The 20,018-nt window shown below is 35.1% G+C and overlaps 3 protein-coding genes and 1 long non-coding RNA gene across 4 annotated transcripts; 1 reads left to right on the plus strand and 3 right to left on the minus strand.

The window, feature by feature from the left end:
• Positions 1–197: 197 nt before the first annotated feature.
• Positions 198–2,915, minus strand: ssp6 (short spindle 6). The gene is made up of 3 exons (XM_065304804.1): positions 2,654–2,915; positions 2,054–2,404; positions 198–1,990 (listed from the first exon to the last, which is right to left on the minus strand). Exons 1-3 carry the CDS (start codon positions 2,729–2,731, stop codon positions 473–475), a joined length of 1,947 nt encoding a protein of 648 aa, XP_065160876.1. The 5' UTR covers positions 2,732–2,915; the 3' UTR covers positions 198–472.
• Positions 2,916–3,149: 234 nt separating this feature from the next.
• LOC135793735 (ran GTPase-activating protein 1) lies at positions 3,150–5,396 on the plus strand. Its single transcript, XM_065304806.1, is given in 6 exon segments — positions 3,150–3,468; positions 3,527–4,387; positions 4,390–4,703; positions 4,761–4,970; positions 5,047–5,171; positions 5,259–5,396. Coding segments are annotated over 6 exon segments (1,686 nt in total). The 5' UTR covers positions 3,150–3,359; the 3' UTR covers positions 5,326–5,396.
• Positions 4,687–6,925, minus strand: LOC135793738 (uncharacterized). Its single transcript, XR_010548708.1, has 3 exons — positions 6,645–6,925; positions 6,402–6,573; positions 4,687–5,953 (listed from the first exon to the last, which is right to left on the minus strand). It is a non-coding gene; the product is annotated as an uncharacterized lncRNA (long non-coding RNA).
• A 3,014-nt stretch (positions 6,926–9,939) lies between these two features.
• LOC135793734 (uncharacterized) lies at positions 9,940–12,586 on the minus strand. Its single transcript, XM_065304805.1, has 4 exons — positions 11,476–12,586; positions 11,175–11,421; positions 10,688–10,957; positions 9,940–10,624 (listed from the first exon to the last, which is right to left on the minus strand). The coding sequence occupies exons 1-4, from the start codon at positions 12,083–12,085 to the stop codon at positions 10,027–10,029; spliced, it is 1,725 nt and encodes a 574-aa protein (XP_065160877.1). The 5' UTR covers positions 12,086–12,586; the 3' UTR covers positions 9,940–10,026.
• Between the last annotated feature and the right edge of the window lie 7,432 nt (positions 12,587–20,018).

A 20,018-nucleotide genomic window follows, 5' to 3' on the forward strand; every position in this document is an offset into this window, starting at 1 on the left:
GCCGGCGACTATATACATACTGCGCATGCGCGGATTGTTTTCCTGTGCGGTGTAGGGAACGGGAACGAAATTTCTGAACGAATTTTGCGGTTTGCGCGTACCGCTCCAGCGTACTCTAGCGGCAAGCTTTTTTTTACGTGAATCACTTGTGGTTATAGTAACACTAGGGATTTTTCTAGTAACATTTCACGTTTGAGTAGTGTGTGAATTCTCGTGTATTTTTAGGTTATAATTTTATAAATCAATTTTTGCCACAGTATTTGAGCTCTAGAGTGTTCGTTTCGTTGTTTTGTGCTCATAAACAAATCATTTTTAATATATAGTTAAAAGCGATCGTTAAATTATTGTCTGCAAATCTATATAGTATAAAATTCGAGAACTAAACCGACTAGAATCATGACTTTGCAAAATCTAACCTCAAGTATAAGCTTTTCAGAGGTTAAGTTTAATTAAATACTGTTTATAGGCCTATTTAGAGCCGTGTTGCCTCTGAACTGGTAGAAACAACATTTCGCGGATACGTTTGCGTTCTACGCGCACTGTAATACCCAAAATTCGGATCACTCGGGCTGACGACGCTCTGTCGTGGACTTTGGAAGAACCGCCCCTCGGCTGTTTCGTGATTGGGCGAGACAGTGTCGATACATTCACATGAACTACCCGTGCCAGGCACACTCAACAAACTCTCTGTAGATTTATTCGTCTGAATGTATCTTCGCTGTGAACCGGCCGGCGAGGGCGCTATCGTCGCGTAGTGTTTATCCGTGCTAGTACTATGCGCGCGCACATACTGTATTTTCTTCTTGCTGTTTGCTGTTGAATGGGTTGCGGACTTTGCGTTGCCATCAACGTAACCGTAACCGAAACCATAACCACCAAATGCTTTAGTTGCTAGATTATCCCACGATTTCGGCTTGACAGGATACTGGACATATATTGGTTCGGGTGGAATGTATTGGTGAGAAGGTTTGCCTACTTTTGAGATTGATTTTGTTGAGTTTAGTTCCGATCCGTCCCAGTAGAGTGTATCAGTACTAAGTGACGTTGTATAACTTGTAGTTTCTCCAGTTGTAGTCGGTGCCATTCCACTAAATTCACTAGATGTACATGAATGTAAACTGCATTGACTCACAAGACCAGCGCCAAGTTGGAAATACCTCCGTGGACCACTCATTGTCTGCGTTTGTGACTGGGTTTTTCCTTGAGCTTGACTTTGACCTTGTCCCTGACCTTTCGGCAGGCTTTTCGTGCTACTCAAAGTAGGAGTTTGTGTTTGAGATGACGTAGAATGTGGTCTTGCTCTTGGCGGTGGGTCAGTTTGTGTTTCCTCTGACTTTGAGTCTCGTTTCTTGTGTCTGGATCTCCTCCTCGCTGAAGGAACACAATGTGGGTCACAACATGGACTCGCAAGGTCATACGCTTCCAAACTAGTGTTATCTCCGGAATTATTACTGGGTTGTAGACAAGGGTTGCATAAATGTCCGGCGTAACTATGCTCCGATGACTTTTTCTGTTTGGTTGTGCCCGTAGTGCCGTTGTGATTGCTGTGCGATTTCGTATTTGAGCTGGGTTTGGTTTCGCATGGAGTTTTAACGATAAAATGGTGGCGATCGTTCGCGGGTTGTTCGAATGTAAGCAGATACTCCCCACTGCTGCTCGTGCTGGGCTGGAGCATGTAGCGATAGCGCGGATCTAAATACTGATAGGCTAGGATCAATGTTGGCTGGGCGGGTTGTGGCTGCACCACTGTTTTCGCAGCCACATCTTCGGTGGATACAGTCGGGCGACAGTACGAATACGTTGGCGTTTGACTCGCGGATGTCTCCTCGACATTCTCGCTTTTGTTTTGATTCTTTTTCCGTGCGGGTAAACTGTGCGTCTTCCATTTGCCTTCGAGAAGTTGGCGTTCGCGTAGGCACAGTTTTTCTAATTCTGTCATTTTGCTTTGGAGAATGCGTTGGAGTTGTATGTAACGCATGTGCAGTTCAACCTAGGCAACCAACATTTAATGTATATTATTGAGGGATTAATTGGTGTATATTTGGTTGCATACCTTACGGACACAGTCTTCGAATAATACTACCATTCGCATGCGCGTATCACAGTTCTTAATGTAGCCTACGAGAGTTTTGTGGTCGGCTTTTTCCATGTCGGTGCCGTTGATGGAGAGGATCACGTCGCCTTCGCGCATACCAGCACGATAAGCCGGTCCGTCGTAATCCACGTAATCAACGTACGTGATCATTTCGATTTCCTGCTCCTTCTTGTAATGGATGCCGTAGCTCTGCAGCGTGAAACCAAACGAGCCGTTTTTCTTTTCGACGATTATGGTGCGTCGCCGGCGGTCTTCTTCCGGTTTCGTCACTGTTACACGATCGGATTGAACGCGCTCCAAGATTTGTGACTGTAATACACAAACAAACAAACAAAAGCTTTAATAATAGGTTAGGTTACATTTTGACATTGAACATTTTGACAATCATTCTATTTATGTATTATTCATGTTCTACAATTGAATATTCATTCAGTATTCATTGAATAATCAGCGCGTGTGACGTGCGCTACGGGTGGCTGACTTTCTAATCGCAAAAATTGCACGCGAAATCCGCCGATATTGATTTCGTCTGGGATTTTTTGTTCATGAATAACTCACCGGTGACGACGTCGTATTCTCATCGTCGCTCTGATCATTATGCAACTGTGTTTGACTCTGCTGTTGCTGCCTGCGCATGTTTAACGAGCAGGTTTTTGTAATAAAATGATGTAATGTGCGTGTGTCACGCGTTTCACGTCCGCTGCGAGCCGAGCGAGTCCATTTTCAACAGCTGTTTGCAGCGTCGCGACGCTCGGCTAGCCCCCGCACTTGATATCGACCACTCAGCGTCGCGCCGTGCCACCTACTGCACCACTGCACGGGGCTTGTCATCATCGCTTTGCTATGTCCACGGCGTCGACAATTGTGCGCACACGTGACTCGTTACGTGTAATTATTCATACGTTAAATATTTATAAACATTGTTTACCTTCAGTTTACCATCGACGTCATTTTGCGCACTTTTAAAACTTTAACTTTGTAGGTGTAGTGCGTGTATAGTGCGCACTTTTAAACTTGTGTATACGTGGTTGCATACTTTTGCATTGAGTATACCTCTAGGTGCATATAGTGGAAGTTGTGTTGCGTCCCGCCAAAAAGTTAACACGCGTACAGCAGGTGTTTGTATTGCTGTGTCAAAGTGTCGGTTGGAATTATAACCTCTACGACATCACGATAAACGTGAAGGGTGTAAAATTTTATAAGTTATACAACTAAATTAACTTCATCATTAGTTGCGTTGTGCTGTTATGTGTATATCGTTGAAATGACTGCGAATTTGGACTCGTTGACCGCTGCGCTCAATAAAACATCGCTCACGCCTGGTGGAGTCTCTTTTGCTGGGAGAGGACTTAAATTAAACAACGCTGAAGATGGTATATTTAATATATAATAAAAAAATAATACATTATATAAAAAAAATAAAATTTTTAGCGAAAGAAATCGTCGAGGCAATAAACAATTGCCCAGACTTACAATTTCTGAACCTAGAGGGCAACACGCTCGGAATTGAAGCAGCAAAAGCTATATCCCAAGCACTGAAAAATAAAAGTGAATTCCAAAGGGCATTATGGAAGGATCTCTTTACAGGTCGCATGAAAGATGAAATTCCTATAGCTCTCAGACACTTGGGTGATGGTCTGCTTACAGCAAATGCAAGATTAGTTGAACTAGACTTGAGTGACAATGCATTTGGACCTATTGGAGTTGAAGGCTTGGCTTCTTTACTTAGAAGTTCATGTTGTTACCAACTTCAAGAGTTAAGACTCAATAACAATGGTCTGGGTATAGGTGGAGGCAAAATGTTGGCTGGTGCACTTCTAGATTGTCATCGCAACAGTCAACAAGAAGGAAAACCTATGGCTTTGAAAGTATTCATTGCAGGAAGAAACAGATTGGAGAATCCTGGTGCGACTGAGTTAGCTAAAGTGTTTAAAACTATCGGAACACTTGAAGAAATCGCCATGCCACAGAATGGTATTTATCATGTGGGTATAACAGCATTATCAGAAGCATTCAAGAGTAATTTGAATTTGAAAATTCTCAACTTGAATGATAATACTATAGGAGGTAAAGGTGCAAGAGCACTAGCAAAAGTGATTCCTAAGTTGAAAGAATTAAGAGTTATTAATTTCGGTGATTGTTTATTAAAAACAAAAGGAACTGTTGCCATTGCTGAGAGTTTAGCAGAGAGTGAAAACATTGAAGAGATTTATCTGGATTGTAATGAGGTGAGACATGAAGGAGCCATAAAACTTTTGAATATTTTGGAGAAAAAGGTAAATATTAAAAGTTATCTATCAATGGGAATTGTTTCGGAGAAGATGGCTGTCAGAGAATCATGAAAACTCTGCAAAAGTTCGGAAAAGCACAGATTTTGGATAGTTTAAGTGAAGATGAAGGTGAAGACGAAGATGATGAAGACAGCGAAGAAGCCGCTTCAGAAGAACAAGAAGAAGAAGAGGAAGAGGAGGAACACATTCCAAATCCTGCTTCTTCAAACCCAATTCGTGGAATTGTCACTGTTAAAGACTTCATGGCGTCGCCATCGCCTGATAAATTGATTGCCCTGGGTGAAAAACGCAGCGAATTGATTCTTGCACATGCAAAAGTGAGTTTTATTCATCTACAATCATTAAAAAACATCATTAACATTGTTTTTTTAAAGGCTTCGCCTACAGATACATTTATAGAATCATTTCTGGAAGTTTTGATGCACGTCGCATCAATGTCCAATAAATCCAAGCAAGATCCAATGAAAAATTTGGTTGTCAAGTGTTGTGAACAACTCTGCGTCGAATTATTCGGCTGGTGTCAACGTCACGATAAAATCTCGATTTTGAATAATACTATATTGGTATACCTGAATTTAATCAAGGTTGGTAACACATGTTCTTATCTCAAAATTCTTATCTTTATCTTTATTGTTGACGCCGTGTTTGTTGTGTGCTCAGAGTGAAAACAAGAAGTTTGTGCCCACGTGGGACATCGAAGGCTGCCTGCAGACATTTGAAGCCATTGTGAACAAGAACTATTTCCCGGTTTCAACGCGCGACGCACTCAAGTGTTTCATTCAGAGGTACAGGCTTAAAACCGAATGTATCCACGTGTTTAAACACTTGTGAGATGTGTGAGATTTGAGTGTGTGCGTGTGTTTCTGTTGCAGAGATGTCACAAGCAAGAAAGGCAAGCACCTCGAGGCGAAAACCAACCTCTTGCAGCATCTACATTAAGTAATTGATTAAATGGTGGATTATTTATCGATGTAAGTTGTTTTCTCGGGGAATATATCCTCTAAGTTTTACTTCCCATGCGAATATCATCAATGATGTTAACATCCCAAGTATCCAGAAGGCAAATATTCCTTTGGTGTGTTCCAGAGTTAAACTTGTGTTGTATTTCGACTCTGGTGAGTCTCCTGATTGTAAATATCTGTTCAGATGTAAGTCATTATCTGTTCCTAGAATTTCCCAGTGTTGTAGTAGTCCACATGCTTCCACACGACCCAAAAATATCCAAAAATCGTTCAAGTGTTGTGAATGACGATGGAGGTAAATCGTTGTCTGACCGGTGTAGATGTCATTTTGTAAGATTTTATACTTGGATAGAGTGTCTATAGTAATATATCCGTCAAATGTAAGCGCTCCGGAGGATATTGTACGTTGAGCAACAAGAATATCCTTTGCTTGCGCTGCCAATGTATCGAAGGTTACATGGTCAACCTCCCGAAAATTTTTATATAAGGTTTGGTATAGTAAAGCATCGTCATTTTGGATTGGTGTGATGACTCCTGGGTCTTGAGTATACCACAATAAGTTGGAGTTTGCTAAGTCTTCAACTGTGCGTATTTCATGGCCTTTTCTACAAGATAATTCATGATTTTTAGTTTATATTAATGGTGATTCTTACATTGGTACTATTATCATTGCTGCAAGCTTTGAATTATAACACATTGCAATGAATTGTGCTAAAATGACCAATATCATCGACCAGAGTTTGATATAAATTATGTTTTTAGTTGCTTGTTGAAGCATGATGGTTATAATGAGTATCCAAACAGGAAAATCATGTTTTACAAAGTAATATATAATAGTAAAGATGAAAAAGTTCATGAGGACAAAAATGAACCATATTTCTTTGTGAAACATGTTTAGGTATTGCAACCAACCATATTCTGCTCTAAAATCATTGAAATTTTAGTTTTTTTAATCAAAAATTTGTGTTTTTGACTTGACTAACTTTTTTTTTTGGTACCAAACATGTAATGGCCGTAGTTGATATGGTAGACAACGCGCCTGTTAATTTATACCTTTTTAAATTTAACAATAAGCTGCTTATAGCAACATCCGTTATTTCAGTACTCGTGAGATTTACCAACGTATCACCGATTTTGTTAGATGCAAATTCATAGGACTTTAATGTTATGTTTCTATGTTTTGTGTATTCGGATAAAGCCCGGAGATGGCACCCACTTCCAGTTTCTGAAAATATACAACAGCAAATATATTATTGATTGATATAAATGTATTTGTATTAAAAATTAGGGAATTACTGTGATCGAAGTAGACTCGTGCATTGGACCAAGCCATGATCCATGTTTTATTGAATCTGTTTATTATTTTGTTTGGGAATAAGTCATTTCCATAGACAAACGCTGATTTTTCAATGTCCCAGACATCAAGCAGGATAATTTCTTTAGTAAATTGTGGACCTCGATCAATTCCAATGAATTTATTCGTGTAACAGTTTATATAATCCACTGAACAGTTATTATTTACATCTATATCAATCAGTAACACATTTGCAAATTTTGTCATCATGTAACTTTCAAGAATTTTAGTTTTATTTGACGTAAATGAAACAATTATTAATTTCATGTCATGCAAACGACTTGTTGATACATTATACCATAATCTAAAGAGAACTTCTTCGATTACTGATTCATTTTGAGTTGTTATTAACATCCCAGGACATTGATTGGTATTGTTTAATAATTTGTCAGAGATGTACACTTCTGAATTAAAATTATACTCCGCCATTTTGTCGTTGAGCGATATATGATTTTCTGCATCTGTGAGTTGATAAATGCATTTATTATCAAATTTAGTAAACGCAATGTTTAATATGGTGATAAGTGAACTTATCACGCGAGAATTACAATCGTACATATTGAAGAGTTGTCAGAAGACTAAATTTAACAATGAAGATTGACATGTTCAGAGAATTCACATTTAAAGTTGTGCTGTAGTTAAATATTTTACGATGAAATTAACTTGGCATGCTTTAAGTGCCACTTAAAAGTATTTAAAATTCACTAAACTTGAATCAATTATCTTTATTTAGAACTCTTAACATGTTTATCAACTGTTCAATCAAAACCGTGGAAGTTTTATTGGTTTATTTTTGGTTTGCTGTTTGAAATACAACATCTCCTTGATAAAAACAATCAATGACACTGACACACCGATAATCCAGAATGCAAATATTCCTTTTGTGTGTTCTAGAGTTAAATTCACGAATTTATGTGCATCTTTTGCGTCGTCCATAGCTAAATATTTTTCTAATTTAATTCTACCTTTAGTTCCTAAACGTTCCCAATATTGTATGAGTCCGTATGTTTTTAATACGTCTGTAAAGTACCAAAAATCGTTTAAGTGTTGTGAGTGCCGATTCTGCTTGTAGTGTTAGTTTATCAAAAGTTGCATCGTCAACCTTTCGATAATTATTCACCAATGTATCATACATCGGGGAACCTTGGTCTCTGATTTGGCTAATTGGTCCACGGTCTTCGCCATACCATAACATATTAGCTTCGGCTAATTCTTCAACTGTGTCTATTTCATCTCCGTGGCTATAACATTATTGAATAATTTCAAATGTTTTGTTTATTTTAAAGTTACTTACGTTGGTACTATTATCATGGCGTCTAATTTTGAATAGTAATACATTGCGATGAATTGCGCCAGCATTACCAGTATTATTGACCAGATTTTAACGGATTTTATATTTCTATTAGCTTGTTGTAACATTATGCTCACAATCAACACCCATAATGAATATTTAGTGTGTTTTACAGAGTAAAATATTATTAAGAAGACTATGAAGTTTGTGAATAGAAAAAGAAACCAAATACTTTGGTGAAATATGTTGAGGTATTTCAACCAACTATACTGAGACCTAAAATTTTATTGTTTAGTATTTTTTATATAGGTATTTAGTTATATTTAGTTGGTAAAATTACTTTGTGGGAATAAAACATGTGAAACCATGGTTTGTTACCGAAGTAAGTGCTCCAGCCATTTTGTATCGATAGAAATTCAAAAGCAATGAGCTGACTGCAATGTCAGTGATTTCCAATCTTACATAATCGATTAATAAATCTCCGTAGAGTACTATAGAGGGATCAAAATGATATGGCAACAGTGTAATATTCCTAATTTTTGCATATTCAAATAAAACGTTGAGATGCGCTCCTGTTTTTGTTGCTGTGAACAAAAAAAAAATAATAAATTAGACGTAAATATTTTATGATATTTTATACTGACTTAGATTAAAATATACTTGGGCATCGTCACAGGACATTATCCATGTTTTATTTGAATTGCTTTTAATTTTATCCGGAAATAACTGATTTCCATATACAAATGTTTTGTTCATCACATTCCACACATCAATTAGGATTATTTCTCTTGTTATATTTTCATTGTGTTCAATTCCAATGTATTTATTTGTGTAGCAATTTATATAATCCATTGAACAGTTATTATTTACATCAATATCAAGCAGTAACACATTTGCTATTTTTGTCATCATGCTACTTTCAAGGATTTCGGTTTTATTAGACGTAAATGAAACAATTATTAATTTCATGTCATGCATTCGACTATCTGAGACATTATACCATAATCGAAAGAGAACTTCTTCTATTACTGCTTCATTTTGAGTTGTTATTAACATCCCAGGACATTGATTGGTATTGTTTAGTAATTTGTCTGAGATGTACACTTCTGAATTAATGTTATACTCCGCTATTTTGTCGTTGAGCCATATGTGATTTTCTGAGTCTGTGAGTTGATAAATGCAGTTATTGTCAAAATTCGTAAATGCAATGTTTAGTATAGTAATGATTGCATGGATTATTCGAGAGTCACAATTATTCATATTGAACTTACTCATATTGTATGATTAGGTACATTGTGAATGTGGTATTATTTAAAATGTTATTTTTTGTCATGACGAGAATGTTTTCCAGTTACAGTTATGATAGTTATTTTTATTAACAATGCAGTGTCTATGTCAATATGGTTTATGTGAATATTTGTGTAATAGTAGACTGACTACGCTCTAAATGTTATTTGGAATTCACTTTAGTGGTGTGCATTCCAGATCGAGGATCAAAAAGGTTTTTTGTGTTCGTGAAAATTTAGTTGGTGAAAAGTAAAAGCATTTTTACTTTCTGTGAGGAAGTAACATGTGCTAAAGATAAATCATTAACTAAATAATCATAAATCTAAATTTATCTTTTATTTAACGTGCACTACATTGTTAAAAACATATTACTAGCATGTTAGTACGAGTATAATGCTTAGTTACATGCTGTTTGTGTTTCGAGCTCATTTATAGTTAAAGGATAACAAAAGGCAAGTTTTTTATTTCATTGTTTTTATTGAAATGTAAATGGCATGAACTTTTTGTAATATTATATTAATAGTAAGAGGTCATGTTTTTTTAAAAATTACATTAATTTAAACTATAATGGATTGGTTCAGACATGAAAATTAAAGAAAAGAAGGATTTTAGGTCGGATAGTCGAGATAGGCGTATTAATGAACCTAAAACAAGGAGGAACGAAGGAGATCTAGAGAACTGCTCCTCACCCGCTAAAAGTAGTGGGGGTAAAGCAAAGTAAAGTTTGTTGACTTTTACATCAATAGCTATGGAACAACTTGAAGTCTATCCATAGCACTATTCCTTGAGTTAAGTACAACTTCAGATGCAAATACAATTAATGAAATCAACATGCCAATGATCCAAAACACAAAGATTCCTTTTGTGTGTTCAATCGTCAGAATAATATGTCCATTTGTATTTTGTGAACTTGTTTTATCCAGTTCAAACACCTTATCAGATCCTAAATGTTCCCACTGCTGGAGAAGTCCCTGAGCAGCTAATTGTTGCATATATTGCCAGAAATCATTCAAGTGCTGTGAATGTATATGAAGGTATATCGTCGTTTTACCTTCATAGATATCATTCTCAAGAACTCTATATTTTGAAGTTGACGCTTTCGGGAAGCTTCCGTCGAATTTCAGTGTTCCCGAATAAGTAAAACGGCTTACCATGAGCACATTTTTTGCTATCAATGCCATTAAGTCTAAAGCTGTTTCGCTGACAACTCGAACGTTTTGGAACAAGCTTTTATGAAGTTGGGAATCTGGATCTCTCATTACTTCGAGAATTCCAACATCCATGTTGTACCATAATATGTTTGCGTCGATAAGATCTTCAACTGTTCTTATTTCTTGCCCTTTTCTATAAAAATATTAAATGTTATCATTTTTATTTAATTTTTAAGTAGTTATTTTTTAATCTTACACTGGTAGTATGATTTTTGCTTGTAGCTTCGAGTTGTAATACATCCCGGTGAACTGTGCTAGTAGTATTAACAGCATGGACCACATTTTAACTTCATTTATGCCTCTAGTAGACTGTTGCATTAGAATACTTAACATTAATATCCATAAAGAATGTTTGTATTTAACCAGGTAGAACATTATAGTGAATACTAAAAGATTGGTTGCTAGCAAGGCAAACCAAATTTCTTTGTTGAATATGTTCAGGTATTGAAACCAACTGTACTGTGGACTAAAATAGTTTAAATTATTAGTTTTTGTTAAAGAAATTACAGTGCAGCCTTTTTATAACGATGCTCAAGTAATTAAAAAAGTCTAATCTTTTGTGAGCAAAATAAGTGCTAATAATTGCTAGAAATAAAAATATTTTTCGTCGTTACACAGGGGAACTGTTAAATTAAGGAACGCTAAAAGGAGGCTACACTGTAATACACTTTACTTTAACTTACTTTGTGATGCCTACGATGCAAGTTATTGCAACATTTGATAAAGTGGAAAGAACCCCTGACTTGGCATATCGTTTGTAGTTTATAAATAGCGCACTAACAGCAATATCCGTAATTTCCAGTCTGGTGTAATTTACCAATAAATCACCAAATATTGGTACATTTTCACCAAAATCATAAGCTATGACTTTTATTTGTCTCGATTTTGTGTATTCATATAATGCATTCATATGCGATCCTCTATTAGAAGCTAGAAACAACGTAAATTATCATAAATATTGCAGACATTTACATTTTTCCTTACTATAAAATAATTCAGACTCGTCTGAACCCATTATCCAAGTCTTCCCTGAACTGTTTGTTATTTTATCCGGGAATAATTCATTATCATACATGAAAGCATTCCTAGTAAAATTCCAGATATCAATCAGAATAACTTCACTTTTCGTGTTATTTCTATCAATTCCTAAGTATTTATTCGTGTAACAGTTTATATAATCCACTGAACAGTTCACATCCACACCTATATCAATCAGTAACACATTTGCTATTTTTGTAACCATGTAACTTTCAAGAATTTCAGTTTTATTAGACGTGAATGAAACAATTATTAATTTCATGTCATGCATTCGACTTTTTGTTACATTATACCACAACCTAAAGAGAACTTCTTCGATTACTGCTTCATTTTGAGTTGTTATTAACATCCCAGGACATTGATTGGTATTTTCTAATAATTTATCAGAGATATACACTTCTGAATTAATATTATACTCTGCCATTATGTCGTTGAGTGATATATGATTTTCTGTATCTGTGAGTTGATAAATGCATTTATTATCAAAATTAGTAAACGCAATGTTTAGTATTGTGATAAGTGAACTTATCATGCGAGAATTGCAATCGTTCATCATTAAAATTTTGAATTTTGAAAAGTGTTACCACGTTTAATCGCTGAATAACTTACTCTATAACAAAAATATTGTTTTTCTTTTGATATTAATTTATTCTTCCATGAACATGTTTACATCGATAAAAAAATGGTGGTTTGTGCTAATTATATTTATATTTTTATATATCGTACGTGACACAACATGAACCTTTCTAACAGTGTCGAGTATGAAAATGTTGGAACGAATATTATTATTATCATGATATACTCATATCTTTTTACGTGCCGCTATAGAATGTGAACGAATAAATAAATATAATTAAATATGTTCTAATGAATGATTTATAACTCGGACACATCAGGAAAATAGTTTATTGACGTAATACTTTTTACGATGTTATGAGGCATTGTAACGTATCTGGTTTTAATTTTTTTTTGCTGGACAATAACATGCAGTCGAGACTGAACCATCTATAGTAATCAATCTTTTAGTTTGAGTGGAGTGCTGTAAAAATCACTTTCATTGACAGCAATTATGTGATACGATCATAGGAAATTTATAATAATACTAAAAAATACTTCTCTGCACGCGAGCATTTGGAATTAACACATTTTAATGTCAATAATAAACGTGGGCAAACAAATGCGTTGTGTTAAATGCAGCGGAAATTGAAGGTGAAAACATGTTAATGGATTAGTTTAAAGATTTATATAAAATTCTAATATCAAGGCAGTTTTGAATGCCAATGGAGGTCAATTGTACATTGTTTAGAGTAGATGTCTAATTTTATTATTTTGTATCACGCGAAACAAATTTGTATTCAAAACAAAACTATATTGTGTAAATGCAACGTTACTTTCAACTGGTTGCTGATATCGTCGTTGTGCATGGTATGTCCTTTGATTGGGGAAGTCAAGGATTATTGATACTAGTTGTATTCGCGGTATTAGTGTGCGTTATTCTTAGTACCGTTGTGGGTTGATTCTACTTTTGTTTTTGTTTTGTTTCAGTGTTTTGTCTTTGATGCACCGTGCACGAATCATTGGTAAGTCTCCACATTGTTTATTCTTACCGTTAAAATATTTCATTTGAACTTGAATAAATGTAGTAATATAGTGGTACAATTAAATCACTATAACACTTACTGACATTTAAACATGTGTTATAAAGTGGAAAGTACGCTTTACACACCACGTGTGTGTTAACTAAGCCTTGGTGTGTTGACACCCTTGACACACGTTGGTTGGACGTAAACGACGTAAACTCTAGTATATAAAACATAAATATATAAAAATTTACTTTTATTTTTATTAAATTAAAGTGATAACTTATTTAATGATTTATTTCAATTTTACGTTCTATAGTGTTATAAATATATCACGGTAGCACTCAAATAGAAGTAAGTAATATTTTACTGTCCAGCACACACATGTAAGTCTGAAGTATCCTTTAAAAAATGTTGGTGTGAGATGAACTTTAAAAGTTGTACATAAAAAGTATCATACATAAAATTTTACTGTACGAAATCATTTATATTATTATTTACTTCTATTTTACAAGGTGTAGTGCTACAATTAAACATGCTGTGGAAATTGGTCATTATCTCGAAAATCGTTCCGGAACGCGAGTTATATTGATAGTTGTGTGTATACTCGTTGCGCTAGGGTATGTAGTATTTTTGTTATAACACGTGAACGCGGTCTAATTCTAAGTCCGGAATAATTTTGTTAGATGCGGAATTTAAATCTGTATCTCCCTGTATCGAAATTTATTGCTAGAAAATTTTTTTACGCGAGTTATATTGATAGTTGTGTGTATACGCACTTGTACTCGTTGTGCTAGGGTATGTAGTATTCTTGTTATAACATGTGAACGCGGTCTAATTCTAAGTCCGGAATAATTTTATTAGATGCGGAATTTAAATCTGTATCTCCCTGTATTGAAATTTATTGCTTGAAAATTTTTTTACGCGAGTTATATTGATAGTTGTGTGTATACGCACTTGTACTCTCGTTGCGCTGAATTGTAGTTTCTTGTGTTATAACACATGAACGCGTCTAATTCTAAGTCCCGGCCACTACTAGATGCGGAATTTAAATCTGTATCTCCCTGTATTGAAATTTATTGCTAGAAAATTTTTTTACGCGAGTTATATTGATAGTTGTGTGTATACGCACTTGTACTCGTTGCGCTAGGAATGGTAGTTTTTGTGTTATAACACATGAACACGGTCTAATTCTAAGTCCGGAATAATTTTATTAGATGCGGAATTTAAATCTGTATCTCCCTGCATTGAAATTTATTGCTAGAAAATTTTTTCTACGCGAGTTATATTGATAAGTTGTGTGTATACGCAAATTTGTACCCCTGCTTGCGCTGGGATTTTGTAGTTTTTGTGTTATAACACAATGAACACATTTGGTCTAATTCTAAGTCCGAATAATTTTATTAGATGTGAATTTAAATCTGTATCTCCTGTATTGAAATTCTACGTTGTGCAAATTTTTACGTTGAAAGAGTATTGATAGCGTTGTGTGTATATGCACTTGTACTCGTTGCGCTAGGAATGGTGTTTTTGTGTTATAACACATTAAACACGGTCTAAATTTGTCCGGAATAATTTTATTAGATGCGAATTTAAATTGTATCTCCCTGTGGTATTGAAATTTATTGCTAGAAAATTTTTTACGCGAGTTATATTGATATTGTGTGTATACGCACTTTTGTACTCTCGTTTAAAAAATAGGAATGGTAGTTTTGGTAGTTATAACACAGTTTAAAATCACTGGTCTAATTCTAAGTCCGAAATAATAATTTTATTAGATGTGAATTGAAATCTGTATCTCCCTGTGTATTGAAACTTCTACTAAGCAGTAAAATTTTACGCGAGTTTAAGTATTGATAGTTGTGTGTATACGCACTTGTACCTCAAGTTTGTGCTAGGGTATGTAGTATTCCTTTTGTTATAATACGTGAACGTGGTCTAATTCCTAAGTCCGGAATAATTTTATTAGATGTGAAATCTCTAAAATCTGTATCTCCCTGTATTGAAATTCTATTTCTGCTAAAAATTTTTTTACGTTGTTATATTGATATTGTGTGTATACGCACTTCTAAATTTTCTAAGTCAAAAAGCTAGGGTATGTGGTGTATTCCTTTGTTATAATGGCCGTGAACGCGGCCCACCCCTTAAGTCCAAATGTAAATTTCCTGGGCTAGACGTGAATTTAAATCCAAAATTCCCTGTGGCTTTGAAATTCTATTGCTAGAAAATTTTTCTTTTACGCGAGTTATACTTTGATAGTCGTGTATACGCAACTTGTACCTTTTCCGTTGCGCTAGAATGTGGTGTGTTTTTGTGTTATAAATACGAACACGGTTCCAATTTAAGTCCGGAATAATTTATTAGATGCGAAATCTAAATCTGTATCCCCTGTGGTATTGAAACTTACCGTTAGAAAAAATTTTTTACAAAGTGAGTTATATTGATAGTTGTAAAAGGCAACTTCAAATGCTGCGCCAGGAATGGTAGTTTTGTAATATAACACATGAACACGGTCTCACCCTGGGTCCGGGAATAATTTTATTGATGCGAATTTAAATCTGTATCTCCCTTGCATTGAAATTTATTGCCGGTACCTTTGCTGGTTATATATTGATAGGTTGTGCGTAAGGGCCGCACTTGTACTGCCGCGCTTAGAATGGTAGTTTTGTGTTATAACACATGAACACTGGTCTAACTCGCAAAGTCCGGAATAATTTTATTAGATGCGGAATTTAAATCCACCCCTGTATTGGAAATTCCTATTGCTAGAAAATTTTTTACTTTGAGTTATATTGATAGTTGTGTGTATACGCACTTAAATTCCGTTGTGCTAGGTATGTAGTAATTTTGTTATAAATACGTGAACGCGGTCTAATTCCTAAGTCCGAATAATTTTATTAGATGCGGAATTTAAATCTGTATCTCCTGTATTGAAATCTTACGCTGCACTTTTTACGCGAGTTATATTGATGTATTGCGCTACCACCCTTGTACCCCTGTTTAAAGTAAAGTATGTAGTAATTTTGTTATAAATACGTGAACGCGGTCTAATTCCCAAGTCCAAAATAATTTTATTAGATGCGGAATTTAAATCTGTATCTCCCCTGTATTGAAAATTTATTGTTTGAAAATTTTTACGCGAGTTATGCATTGATAGGTTGTGTGTATACGCACCTGAAAATTCGTTGTATTGTAATTGTAGTTTTTGTGTTATGAAACACACATGAACGCGGCCCAATTTCTAAGTCCGGAATAATTCTTATTAGATGTGGAATTTAAATCTGTATCTCCTGCGGTTTGAAATTTATTGTTAGAAAATTTTACGAGTTATATTGATAGTTGTGTGTATACGCAACTTGTACCTCGTTGTGCTAGGGTATGTAGTACTTTGTTATAAATACGTGAACGCGGTCTAATTCCTAAGTCCGGAATAATTCTTGGTTGATGCGAATTTCAAATCTGTATCTCCCTGTATTGAAATTTATTGCTAGAAAATTTTACGCGAGTTATATTGATAGTTGTGCGTGTATACGCACTTGTAAATTCTCGTTGCGCTAGGAATTGTAGTTTCCTTGGTGTTATAACACATGAACGCGGTCTAATTCCTAAGTCCGAATAATTTTATTAGATGCGGAATTTAAAATCTGTATCCCCTGTATTGAAATTCTATTGCTAGAAAATTTTTACGCGAGTTATATTGATAGCGTGTATACGCACTTGTAACACTCGTTGCAGGCTAGGAATTGTAGTTTTGTGTTATAACACATGAAACACGGCCCAATCTTCTAAGTCCGGAATAATAATTTTGCTAGATGCGGCACTTAAAACTCGTATCTCCTGTATTGGAATTCTATTGGTTAGAAAATTTTTTACGCGAGTTATATTGATAGTTGTGTGTATACGCACTTGTAAATTCCGTTGCGCTAGGAATTGTAGTTTCTTTTGCGTTATAACAATATGAACGCGGTCCACCCTAAGTCCAAATAATTTTATTAGATGGAATTTAAATCTGTATCTCCTGTATTGAAATTCTATTGCTAGAAAATTTTTACGCGAGTTATACTGATAAGTTGTGCGTATACGCAATTTGTACCCCTCGTTGCGCTAGGGTATGTAGTATCTTTGTTATAAATACGTGAACGCGGTCTAATTCCCTAAGTCCGGAATAATTTTATTAGATGCGGAATTTAAATCTGTATCCTCCCCCTTGCATTGGAAATTTATTGCTAGAAAAATTTTTTTACGCGAGTTATATTGATAGTTGTGTGTATACGCACTTGTACCTCGTTGCGCTAGGAATTTTAGCGCTTTGTGTTATAAACACATGAACACGGTCTAATTCTAAGTCCGGAATAATAATTTTATTAGATGCGGAATTTAAATCTGTATCTCCCCTGTATCGAAATTTATTGCTAGAAAATTTTTACGCGGTGTTAAGGGTATTGATAGTTGTGTGTATACGCACTTGTACTCGTTGCGCTAGGAATTGTAGTTTCTTTGTAAGTTATAACACATGAACGCGGTCTAATTCCTAAGTCCGGAAATAATTTTATTAGATGCGGAATTTAAATCTGTATCTCCCTCTGTATTGAAATTCTATTGCTGTGAAAGTAAATTTTTACGCGAGTTATATTGATAGTTGTGCGTATACGCACTTGTACCTGCTTGCGCTAGAATTGTAGTTTTTGTGTTATAAACACATGAACGCGGTCTACCCTAAGTCCGGGAATAATTTTATTAGATGCGGAATTTAAATCTGTATCTCCCTGTATTGAAATTTATTGCTAGAAAATTTTTTTACGCGAGTTATATTGATAGTTGTGTGTATACGCACTTGTACTCGTTGCGCTAGGAATTGTAGTTTTTGTGTTATAACACATGAACGCGGTCTAATTCTAAGTCCGGAATAATTTTATTAGATGCGGAATTTAAATCTGTATCTCCCTGTATTGAAATTTATTGCTAGAAAATTTTTTTACGCGAGTTATATTGATAGTTGTGTGTATACGCACTTTGTACCCCAAGTTGCGCTAGAATTGTAAGCCTTTGTGTTATAACACATGAACGCGGTCTAATTCTAAGTCCGGAATAATTTTATTAGATGCGGAATTTAAATCTGTATCTCCCTGTATTGAAATTTATTGCTTGAAAATTTTTTTACGCGAGTTATTGAGAGATAGGTGTGTATACGCACTTGTACCTCGTTGTGCTAGGGTATGTAGTATTCCCTTGTTATAACATGAACGCGGTCTAATTCTAAGTCCGGAATAATTTTATTAGATGCGGAATTTAAATCTGTATCTCCCTGTATTGAAATTTATTGCTTGAAAATTTTTTTACGCGAGTTATTGAGAGATAGGTGTGTATACGCACTTGTACTCGTTGTGCTAGGGTATGTAGTATTCTTGTTATAACATGTGAACGTATTCAATTCTAAGTCCGAATAATTTTATTAGATGCGGAATTTAAATCTGTATCTCCCCTGTATTGAAATTTATTGCTAGAAAATTTTTTACGCTGATATATTGATAGGTTGTGTGTATACGCACTTGTACTCGTTGCGCTAGGAATCTGTAGTTTTGTAAGAGTAACACATGAACGCGGTCTAATTCCTAAGTCCGGAATAATTTTATTAGATGCGAATTTAAATCTGTATCTCCCTTGTATTGAAATTTATTGCTGTGGTGCAAATTTTTACGCGAGTTATATTGATAGTTGTGTGTATACGCACTTGTACCCCCAGCTTGCGCTAGGAATTGTAGTTTTTGTAGTTATAAATACATGAACGCGGTCTAATCTCTAAGTCCGGAATAATTTTATTAGATGCGGGAATTTAAATCTGTATCTCCCTTCTGTATTGGAAATTTATTGCTTGGTAAATTTTTTACGTATGAGTTATTGAGAGATAGGTGTGTATACGCACTTGTACTCGTTGTGCTAGGGTATGTAGTATTCTTGTTATAACATGTGAACGCGGTCTAATTCTAAGTCCGGAATAATTTTATTAGATGCAAAATTTTAATCTGTATCTCCCTGTATCGAAATTTATTGCTAGACAATTTTTTTACGCGAGTTATATTGATAGTTGTGTGTATACGCACTTGTACTCGTTGCAGCTAGGAATTGTAGTTTTTGTGTTATAAATTATCATGAACGCGGCTCCACCTCCTAAGTCCGGAATAATTTTATTAGATGCGGAATTTAAATCTGCATCTCCTGTATTGAAATTTATTGCTAGAAAAATTTTTTTACGCGAGTTATATTGATAGTTGTGTGTATACGCACTTGTACCTCAGTTGCGCTAGGAATTGTAGTTTTGTGTTATAACACATGAACGCGGTCTAATTCTAAGTCCGGAATAATTTTATTATTAGATGCGTAAATTTAAATCTGTATCTCCCTGTATTGAAATTCTATTGCTTGAAAATTTTTACGCGAGTTATTGAGAGAGATAGTGTATACGCACTTGTACCTGCTAAAGTTAGGTATGCAGTATTCTTGCCGCACATGTGAACGCGGTCTAATTCTGGCAAGTCCGGAATAATTTTACAGGGATGCAAAATTTTAATCTGTATCTCCCTGTATCGAAATTCTATTGCTAGACAATTTTTTACGCGAGTTGGTATTGATAGGTTGCGTGTATACGCACTTGTACTCGTTGCGCTAGGGTATGTAGTGCATTCCTTGTTATAACATGAACGCGTGGCCCAATTCTAAGTCCGGAATAATTTTATTAGATGCAAAATTTTAATCTGTATCTCCCCTGTATCGAAATTTATTGCTAGGAAAAATTCTTTTTACGCGAGTTATATTGATAGTTGTGTGTATACGCAAATTTGTACCTTTCGTTGCGCTAGGAATTGTAGTTTCTGTGTTATAACACATGAACGCGGTCTAATTCTAAGTCCG

This window comes from Atheta coriaria, unplaced genomic scaffold, assembly GCF_025399875.1.
Source record: "Atheta coriaria isolate IRGN ID8LTWV9N9 unplaced genomic scaffold, Caltech_Dcor_3.1 hic_scaffold_6_pilon, whole genome shotgun sequence".
Lineage (NCBI taxonomy): Eukaryota > Metazoa > Arthropoda > Insecta > Coleoptera > Staphylinidae > Dalotia > Dalotia coriaria.

Excerpts from the sequence above, each read along its gene's own strand:
- LOC135793734 (XM_065304805.1), bottom strand. The coding sequence starts at position 12,085 with ATGATGAACGATTGCAATTCTCGCATGATAAGTTCACTTATCACAATA. Across the intron at positions 11,422-11,475 it reads CGAGTCTGAATTATTTTATA|CTTCTAATAGAGGATCGCAT; the intron begins GTAAGGAAAAAT and ends CGTTGTTTCTAG. Across the intron at positions 10,625-10,687 it reads GCAAAAATCATACTACCAGT|AAAAGGGCAAGAAATAAGAA; the intron begins GTAAGATTAAAA and ends ATATTTTTATAG.
- ssp6 (XM_065304804.1), bottom strand. The coding sequence starts at position 2,731 with ATGCGCAGGCAGCAACAGCAGAGTCAAACACAGTTGCATAATGATCAG. Across the intron at positions 2,405-2,653 it reads AGAATACGACGTCGTCACCG|TCACAAATCTTGGAGCGCGT; the intron begins GTGAGTTATTCA and ends TGTGTATTACAG. Across the intron at positions 1,991-2,053 it reads TCGAAGACTGTGTCCGTAAG|GTTGAACTGCACATGCGTTA; the intron begins GTATGCAACCAA and ends TTGGTTGCCTAG.